Here is a 9,944-nt window from a genome sequence, read left to right on the forward strand (position 1 = left end):
TCAAAACGAGAGACGAGAGGACAGATGACGGGACATTCTGTTCAGACAGGACCTGATGCTGGAAGAAGTCGGCCCCTTTTTTTCCGGAGCGTTTGCATCGTTCCCCTCCTGGGTTCCCACCCCCCCCCCCCACCCCCCCCCAAAATCACCATGGTGACCAAAAAAATCAGTCCTCGGTGGCGGTGTCGGACAACCTGCGAATCCTCCCTCTCGCTAGTGCCTGAAGCGTGACATCATCCCCGTCTTGTCCTGTGGCCCGGCCGTGATCGTGTCGTCCACAGGAGGGCGCCAACTCCCGCAAACGCCTCTTAGTCGACGTTTCATAAACATTTATCCCCGTTACAGTTACGTTACCTGCAAAGCTTAAAAAACACATGCACCTCCAGCATTTTATACAAGAGTATGATACAAAATAAGGCATTTCCTTGTGTCGAGTATTTGTGTGTCGAGTGTATGCATGGGTTTGTGTATGTGTGTGTATGTATGTATGTATGTGTGTGTGATTTCTAGTGTGTTTATGCGTGTGTACATAGCAACCACATTTTAATGTTTTTTTTTTGCCCGCCTATAAAAAGACTGCAAAAATCAAACATAAAGTTATGATAACTCTTACTTAAAATATATATATTTGTCATATATATTTACGTATATATTCATATGTAAAAAAAAAAATCAACAAAATAAAAGGAAAGAGGGGAAGAGAGAAGCCAGAGAGGTCCCTGTGAGAGGCCAGTTCACAATAAGCTGCGTCCCCCCCGTCCCACCTCCCTTTACTCCATGACCTCACTGGGCGCCACGGTGACCAGCTGCAGGGGGATCTCCTGATTGGCTACGAGGTCGTGGGCGGTGGTGGTCTGCAGGATGAGCGTGGTGCCGTCGGCGGTGATGAGGGTGTCGGTAGTGGGCGGAGACGTGGACGAGGCAACGGCGCCTTTTTTATTCTGGTGAGTCTTTATGTGCTTGGCCAGGTGGTCGCTCCGCATGAACCGCTTGGAGCACTCGGTGCACACAAACTTCTTCTCCCCTGTCACAGACACACACAGACACACACAGACACACACAGACACACACAGAGACACACACACACACACACACACACACACACACACACACACACACACACACACACACACACACACACACACACACACACACACACACACACACACAGAGAGAGGTAAACACCTGGTGCCTGCCATTTTCTAGAACAAAACTTAACCCTCGTAATGTCCTGGGCCCAAGAACAACACAATACTAAAAAAGTTGATAAAAATGTGTTTTCTTTGATCAAATGGTCTGAAATTTATAGGGGTAGTTTGATACGACGCTCTTCATGATTAGAAGAAATTTGAAGTCATTTGATTGAATTTTGGATGTTTTATGGAATTTTTAACTCCTTTGCTCCTGGGGTCAAAATGGTCCCGAAGCACAAAGTGATGTAATGGGGCAAAAAGTCACACCCTACTGTTCTCAAACACATGTGTTATCTTGGATGTTTGATGTGTGTGGTCAAGCAATGGTTATTTAATAATGGGACAACAACAGGAGGTATGGGCAGCATGCAATGCCAGGTCCAAAAACGTGCATTTTGTGGGTGCAGCAGACGCCCAAACCCCTGCCTTACTTTACCTACTTTTGTGTAAATGAGCCGATTGGCCCTAAATTCTTAAATTAAGGGACATTTTTGTGGTAATGGGTTGGAGTGGAGTTAGACTAAAGGTGTAACACAAATTTAATTGAAAATTTATACTTTATGCTTCAAATAACAGTCCCCAGAGGGCCTTAGGTGTGTGTAACACGGGAGGACATTATGAGGGTTAAACACACACCTGGATTCAGAAAGTCGATCTTACAATGAAAACGCAAACTAAGAGTACAGCGCCTTCCTGTGTATAAGTGTGTGTACTGAGTGTGTGTGCCGCCCTCTGACCTGTGTGTGTCCTCCTGTGTCTCTGCAGCTCGTCGCTCCTGGTGAACCTCTTGCCGCAGAACATCCAGTTGCAGACGAAGGGTCGCTCCCCGCTGTGCCAGCGCAGGTGGGCTCGCAGGTGGGACGTCTTCCCGTAAACCTTCCCGCAGCCGGGAATGTGGCAGATGTGCATCTTCTTCTTGCCCATGCCCGAACCTCTGCTAAGACAGAGGGGAAGAGGAAGATGAGGGAAAACGCATCAACGCTTCGGCTGATCGTTGGTGGCCAACGGAGCATCTTTGGCCCTTTCAGGCCTTCCAGACGGCGTTTGTGTGTGTGTGTGTCACAGCCCCACCTTCCTCCAGACTCTTTGCAGTAGGGGCAGGTGCAGGCGACCCTGCGGAGCCTCTTGCCTTCCCCGCTGGGCGTCTCCATGTCCTCGTCTCCCATCTGAACACGCAGGTTGTTCAGATCGCTGGCGTTCAGCGTGGAGTCGGCCATCTGCCAGTCCTCAGAGTCGGGTTCCTCCTTTATCTGGATGCCTGCAGCGGGATGGGAACACAGGGAGATCCAGCTAGGACTCAGGAATTCCTCTCTCAGTGTTTAAAACAATCTTAATTTGGTGTTGGACGATATGTAAATGTGCCGTAGGTTTGAGTGTCTCTACCAGATGGACTGTTTGTGTCCTCCCCGTGAGTGAACTGCACTCCGCCCTGCGCTACAGAGTTCACCGTGACCGTCTGGAGGTTGGGCAGGCTGACCTGGCCGCCCTGGCCCAGTGGGAGGGTCTGGACCGGGGCTAAGGTGAGCTGCTGGGCCTGGCCCTGGGGCAGCTGGAGGCCCTGGAGTGACTGGACACCCTGAACCTGGAGGAGGAAGATGGGAGCACACATCACAAGGATCAATCAGTGCGTAAGAAAATTTGTCAAACTAGAAGCAGGAAGTGAAAGATCACTGTTGGTTCATAGTCATCAGTTATTCTGACCTCATGCTTCCATATCTAAGTCCCAGCAGTGGGTTTGTTTACATGCATGTTAGTACGTAGATCAGACTGTGATAAAGGGAAACACATTTATGTTGTCACACCTGAAGACCCGTTGTAACGTCACACACGTGTGCGTGTATTTGACAGGACTGTGATTACACAACACGTCCTGTATTAATGCTGTACATGCACACCGCTCTAACACACTGTTGAGTTCATGTACACACATTGTGTCTGTGCTGTGTGTGTACTGGATGGGTTCATAATAATATATTACTGATAAGTAGGAGAATTTGCTAAAAACAAAAGGGAGTTTTAATGAAAAATGTGTTTGTGTCCTCGGCAACAGAAAGAAGTGCCATGAGTCGTCTCTTCAGAAACAGAATCCAGGTCTCAGGCTGGCACATAAAACACAAGATGTCACTCAAAAAAAGGAAATATGATAAGAGGATACGAGCTAAAATGGATCCATTTATGTCCAGAGCCCGCCCGCCCGCCCTCTCCCTCTCCCTCTCCCTCTCCCTCTCTCACACTCTCACACTCTCTCACACACACACACACCTGGAAGGTCTGCCACTGGATCTGTCCGGTGGCGGTGACCGTCTGGGCCTGGATCAGGAAGGTCCCTGGGTTGACGAGCTGCACGCTCTGCAGAGTCTGACCCGAGCCCATGTCCTGACCCTGAGCCACCGCCTGGTTGTCCCCGGCCAGCTGCAGGATGGGCTGGGACAGAGCGGTGGCGTTGGACGAGGACACCTGGGGGCGGAGACGGAAGAGTGTGTGTCACGCTCACTGGACGTTTGAGTTTAAAGTTCACGGACGTCTGCAAGCTTTTAGTGCAGGATGATTTATGATCGCAGAGTGTCTTTTTACAGATTCATACTATCGCACCTGAATGCCAGCGTTTTTTCTTTATGTTTGCATTTCTAAACACTCACAGTTCAGTTACACAATAACAGAACACACAGTCACGTATTTGATGACTAAACAATCTGAGTGATGAGCCGAGGTCATCAGTCCTCATGAAACCATTCATCAATAGATTGAGCCTGACACAGCGACAGCTCTGCGCTCTGACCTGGATTTGCTGCATGTGGTTGTGGGAGTTGTAGTTCTCCGAGGAGGGGTCGGACACGCCCGCGGACACGGCGGTGGCCTGGGTCAGGACCCCCGTGCCATCGATGGTCTCGGGGAGGTGGGAGGACACGGCGGAGGACGAGGTGGTGGTTGGCACGTAAAGCTGTTGGTGGACGCCGCCGTCGCTCACCGTCACCAGAGACTGTTTGGCTCCGCCCTCCTGGCCCTCCAGAGTCTGACCGCCCATGATCAGCTGACCCTCGGCCGTCACCCCGGTCGCTATGGGGACCGTGTGGGCGCCGGTCAGCCCTAATGACTCCAGGTCCACGCTGTTTATGGGGACGAAGGTGATGTTGCCCGGCAGCCCGACTGTGCTGGTGTACGCCGACCCGCCCGTCAGTGACACGCCCTGGATGGACTGCACTTGCCCCGCCTGCGTCAGGAGGTCGGTCGTCGTCGTCGTGGCGCAGCTGATACCGAGGCTGCCATGGACGCCGTCTTGGATGAGCTGGATTTGCCCTGTGCAGTCATCCAATCCCTGCGTGGAGAATCCGGCAAGAGTCCCATCAGCGTTTTGGATCTGAGGAATAACCTGCAGGGGGAGAGGGAGGGGGGACAGTGTCGGTCAGGACGGTGGTGTGTGTGGTGAGGACAGCAGCCTCCTGAATGTGTGTTACTCTCTGTGTGTGTGTGTTACCTGATACTGGATGCCAGACACTCCGTTGGCAGCGGCCTCATTCCCAGACGCTGTAACGTAGATGGGCTGGCTGGGAATGCTCCCGATAGGAAGCACGTACTGTCCGTTAGACGTGACGATCCCCGAATTTGGAATGTGAAGGACTCCCTGGTCTTCCTTCCCGGCTGAGACGGGAGTCAACACCTCCCATCGATCTGAACCCGTCAGCTGAATGGCCGACATGTCTGTTGTCTGGAATTAAAATTTACACTCGAGTCAACGAGGGCAGATCTCACGTTCACAAAGCTCCAGACGGTGACTCGTCTCTCCAGAGCAGCCAGCTGGCTCCCGGAGCACAAACGGTTGACGCCTGAGAGACGGTGCGGGATTTGTGTCGACGCAAAGAATAAAACAGAGTTAAGGTGACGACACGCCGGGCAAATACAGAGAGCAAAAAGGCCGAAATCAGCTTCCACCTTAAATGAGCTCCGTTTACAGATCCTGCTCATCATGTTTACTTTACTGAGCATAAACTATAAACCAGGTCTCATAAAGATCCATTATTTTGAGACCTAAATAATCTATTGATCATTTCAGTTATTAACCAAGCAGTTCATGTTCCTATAAAGTACATGTGTCCTCTCATTAGAGTGACTCCCTTCTATCCAGACCTGATCCCAGACTGGAAACTGCTGCTGTTAAGTGTTCATGTTGATTTAGTGCAGGTTTAACTGGTCTGGGAGACCAAAAGATATAAACAAACATTTTCAATTCATGAGGCCATTATTCCCATGAGTGCAAACAAAGGGAAGAAGAATGATTAGACACTTTTTCCTCTGCTGAGGCCGCAGAGCGCAGAGATCAAAATGAGACGTTTCTTGGTTTTACGACAGAGAACAGAAAGACTCAAAGCTCCGTTTGCTTCTTTATTTCTCTGCCCGTGCGGAGATCAAACGCCGCAACTGTCAAACCAATTTTACCAAGGGAACACAAAGAGAGCGACTGCTTTATAAGCCCCTGTTTCAGATTTGCGAAACCTTCAGGCTTTCCTTTGTCGAGACGATTTCCAGTTCCACATCAGAAGCTTAGAGGAGTCCTACCTGACTGTGTGAGCCCTGTTTGACATTAGTTTCTATTCATGAAAACAGAGAAAAGAATGAGAAACCACGTTGAGGAACACTTATAGTTTAGATCATAACCCGCTGTCGGATCTGGGCTCGAACACTGACCGACCAAGAACCCTTCAGTCTGTTTGTGAAAAGAGAAAACACTCTGCACAGGGCCACATGAGACCAGAGGAGCCAAACCTGGACTACGTGAACCTAGAGGGCCCAAAGTAAGCTTGACCCAGACCCGGACCACAATACCAGGATCCAATCAAAATCTACTGGTAAACATGGACGTTACAGACGTCTGTTACGGATCTGTGAGACCTTTAAGTCCATTTGTGGATACTGAAAGGTAAAAAGAAAGAATCTGTCTCCGTAGAGACCACAGCAACCTAGACCCATCCAGATCAAAGACCAGAAGGGACCCCAGCCAAAGCCTAAAGCGCAATTTAATCCAGCTTTTCCTCACTTAATTCAACCATTATTCCATGAATGAAAGCATGAAATAACGCAATTCACATTTTTCTTCTTCACACCGACTCATCTCTGCTTCATCTTCATTAAAAACCTTCATCGTATTTAGGGGGAAAACTGGGAAAAGAGCAAATCTGCAGCCTCACTGGGAAGCCAACTTCACTCCAGCCCCGTGTGTATGTGTGTGTGTAAGGGGGGGGATGGGCGGCTATCCCGACACAATTGAAGGCTCCTGTTTTGATTATGGACGATGAGCCGAATACACACACGGACACAGACACACACACAACCTCCAGCCCAAAGGTACACCGGCCATCCTCCAGTCCGCCGCCCCGAGTGACTGACTCCAGCGTCCTACCCACTATGGGCGGGTTTTCCCGGGGTAAAGTGGGTGGCCGTTATTGAGGGGAACACAGGAAGTGTACGGCGTTCACCCCATGCCATCTAAAATTTAAAAACCTGTGAACTGCATGCTCTCAAATAATCGAAAGAAGCGAGAGAGACAAGCTAAGAAAATGTCGGGATACCTGTGTTTCCGCGGCACCGCCGGCTTGCAGAAACTCGCTTTGACTGCTGTCCACGTCCGCGGACGCCATTTCTCCTTGTTTGAGAGGCTGCTGCTGCTGCTGCTGTGGCGGCGCTAGCACGGAGACGAAAGGGCGAAAGTCAACCAAACTCTGTAATTTTCAACTCCCGCCTGCCACAAAAGCTCGCAAAGCATCCCCACTCCCGAGTCGGACTGCGTAATGCAACTTTACGGCGGAGAATGCGGGGCGCTTCGGGCTCGACTCGACTGTTTACTTTGTCAACTCCGCGGCTAGCCAGCTAACTTAGCTAGCTAGCCTGTCTAGCTAGCAGCAAAGCAAAAAAGATTAAAAGACGCAGCTTTGGTTCGCTGTATGTCGCACAAACTCACCGATTAGTTGCACGCTTCGATGCGCTAAATGTTTACGTACCAATCATAGCGTGAATGGTAGTAACCGGGAAGATAATATGGTCAACTAAACTCCGAACATGATTATTTTATCAAAGGCGGGCTAGTGTTGATCGGTGAATTCGGGTCGATTTTTTTCTATTTTGATTGACGGTGCGGGAAACACAAAAAGGCGGGACTAACGAGCTTGACCGTCGAATTTGCATCACATTACAGGAAGTCCCGCCGTCCTTCTCTCGTACGATTGGCTGAGCTAGCGCGTTGCCGACACGTCATTGGCTCATCCGGACGTCAGTCGTTTTTTTACAGGCCGTGTGTATCCTGTTTGTTGTCGAGCCGAGAGCAGAGATGGAATGCAGTTGTTGAAGCTATGTCTAAAGATGTCGTGTACGGTGGAAATAACTCCATTTGTTCGTCCCCCAGCGGCGAATAAACTCGAATAACCCGCAGTCGAGTTGCATTTTGTAGTTGCAGCTCCTTTTTCCCCGAGTTGTAACGCTATCAAACAAAGAGCCGAGCCGACAGGCCGACACTGAAGTTGTGCTTTTGTTTAGGACTCCGTTTGTTACTATAACTGAGCAGTCTTTGCTTTGATTAAACAAATACAATTTATGTAAATTATTCCACATATTTAAGGGCTAATTAGTCCTTCCTGGTGATTATTTTCTATAATCAATCATAGCTTTCATAGTTAATAAAAGATCATTTATTTGAGGTTTTTATTTTGACTTGGGGGTTTGTAGCACTTCATAATGTCGCTCATGATGTAATAAAACAGCTTCCACATAATGTTATAATAATTGCATTATGGACTTGTGAAATGTAATAAATTCAGAACAGCTAAGCAAATGCATGATGCAGGCAGCATATGTATCCAATTCAAACAGAAACAGGCTGTCAAGCATGAAAAGGGCCCATATAGGTACAACGTGACCATAACTGACACATATGACGATGCCCCCTACAGAGCACACAGAGCAAAGAGATACTCACACATCTAACTGAAATCTACACTTGAACATGGCCCACCCAAGTTTTTGCAGCATGATCAAGGCAATGACTTCATAGATGCCGTCCAAATGCTGATGGAATCGTATGGAGTCAGAGTCACTCAGAGCTCTCTGTGTGCTGCACCGGAAAAATGATGGATGACTTGAATGATGAATTTCAAATGAGGAGGTGTTAACAGGGCAGCACATATGCCAGTTTATGCAATAAGTGAACTAACTAAGTGAACTATGTGCAGAAGAATAACAGTATGACCATGGCTGTAGCCTCACTGAGGCGTTATTCTGACATGCCTGAACCCTCCTCGCACAGTCCAGGTTCATCAGCCTGGCACGAGGAACCACATATCATTAGTACCTCAATTATGAAAGTAAGGAGAATGACCCAAGGGTTGGTAGGCACGACCCATCTGTTGTCAAATATGAAGGTGTTCTTACTGGCGTCACCATCGTTGGCTCTTCTGTAGTCAAGGTTGCTATGACCATTGTAAGGCAGTTGAGTGTTTTTAGGGAAGTTCCTGGACCAGATGCCATTGACACACATTGACACGCAGATGTTTAGGCTTTGGCTGTCTCACAAGGACAGAGGCAGCAGCTGATACATCCAATCATACACACACACTCTCCATGCATCAATCATCATCTTCTGCTGGTTCTCTTCCCCTTGGAGGAGGCTGAGTAGAGCGGCCACGAGTGAACACAGGCTGAGGGAGGTAGAGGCCAACTCGCTTATTCTTGACCCTGACCTTTGTTAATGGTTCATCTTTAGATTCCGGCCAATCTGCTAGATTTCCCAGAGGATATTCTTTACAAACGCCACAGATCATGGTGGAAAGCAAACAGGTATTTATGTTCCCTTCTGACCGGCTTGCAACTAGAACAACATGATGAATAGATGAGAATAATACTTGATGATATTCAATCAATAAGATACAGTGATGACATGGAAGACAAATCAAATCAGGCTTATTTTGGAATTTACCTGGGATAAAAGTGCTATTTAAGTACAGTGTCAACGGACCTTTGGTGGAATATCTTTCTTTCCCTCGGTGGACTGGAGGATACAGATATTGTGACTGAATAAGACAGTGAACGCATCATGTAAACACACATGACAAAATGTCAAATGTCCTCCACATAATCAACAGAGATGAGGATTTTTCATAACATTCATACACACGCACACAATCTCATATCTGCTTCTTGGGTCATTCAGCCTCACATATGATGCATTTATTGTGATCTGAATCTGAACAAACTGCTAATGTGGTTTATGTTACATTTCTTACATTAGGTACAAGAACACAGTCATGGTGACATAGTTAGTTCTTAGTTCGACCACACACAAGCACCGCTTTTTACTGCCACTTCACACTCTACACTCAGTCATTTATCTATTTATCTAAAAAGCTAATTATTTGACCAGATAGTGATTTATATGGAAAATAATGCAATTGCGACTTTGTTCGAACCAGTTTCAAGCAAACCATGAAACTGTTATATATATACAGTATATAGAATTCTGTCTGTTACCTCTGGCTGTATATAAAACTTTATATTTGCTCCCATCTCACACTAATGCAGGGGTGGGCAAACTATGGCCCGCAGGCCACATCCGGCCCGCTGCGCTTTTCAATGTGGCCCACCTTTCCGGTGAATATCACGGAAGGCTATGGTTTAAAAGACGGGGCTCTTCTATTATGACCGGCGCCGCTTTTACGGTTAATGTGATAATTTAGCGAGGAAAACGCAATTGCATGCAAGTTAAGCCAT

At 48.0% G+C, this 9,944-nt stretch overlaps 1 protein-coding gene across 3 annotated transcripts; it reads right to left on the bottom strand.

The window, feature by feature from the left end:
• Window positions 1-507: 507 nt before the first annotated feature.
• LOC143005983 (transcription factor Sp3-like) lies at window positions 508-7,352 on the bottom strand. Of its 3 annotated transcripts, none has more exons than XM_076157284.1 (9): window positions 7,147-7,352; window positions 6,758-6,870; window positions 4,669-4,899; window positions 3,973-4,563; window positions 3,456-3,650; window positions 2,577-2,775; window positions 2,265-2,451; window positions 1,931-2,130; window positions 508-1,024 (listed from the first exon to the last, which is right to left on the bottom strand). In XM_076157284.1, exons 2-9 carry the CDS (start codon window positions 6,824-6,826, stop codon window positions 771-773), a joined length of 1,926 nt encoding a protein of 641 aa, XP_076013399.1. In that variant the 5' UTR covers window positions 6,827-6,870; window positions 7,147-7,352; the 3' UTR covers window positions 508-770. The 3 variants fall into 3 exon arrangements, with proteins under 3 accessions (XP_076013399.1, XP_076013400.1, XP_076013401.1); XM_076157285.1 differs by having other exon boundaries at window positions 1,931-2,127; window positions 7,147-7,345; XM_076157286.1 differs by lacking the exon at window positions 6,758-6,870 and having other exon boundaries at window positions 7,147-7,346.
• Between the last annotated feature and the right edge of the window lie 2,592 nt (window positions 7,353-9,944).

The sequence above is a fragment of the Genypterus blacodes genome, unplaced genomic scaffold, assembly GCF_046128005.1.
Source record: "Genypterus blacodes isolate CSIRO-AG114 ecotype Tasmania unplaced genomic scaffold, CSIRO-AGI_Gbla_v1 ptg000073l_1, whole genome shotgun sequence".
In the NCBI taxonomy this organism is placed as follows: Eukaryota; Metazoa; Chordata; class Actinopteri; order Ophidiiformes; family Ophidiidae; genus Genypterus; species Genypterus blacodes.

Excerpts from the sequence above, each read along its gene's own strand:
- LOC143005983 (XM_076157284.1), bottom strand. The coding sequence starts at position 6,826 with ATGGCGTCCGCGGACGTGGACAGCAGTCAAAGCGAGTTTCTGCAAGCC. Across the intron at positions 3,651-3,972 it reads ACCACATGCAGCAAATCCAG|GTGTCCTCGTCCAACGCCAC; the intron begins GTCAGAGCGCAG and ends CTCCGCCCCCAG. Across the intron at positions 2,776-3,455 it reads TCCAGTGGCAGACCTTCCAG|GTTCAGGGTGTCCAGTCACT; the intron begins GTGTGTGTGTGT and ends TTCCTCCTCCAG.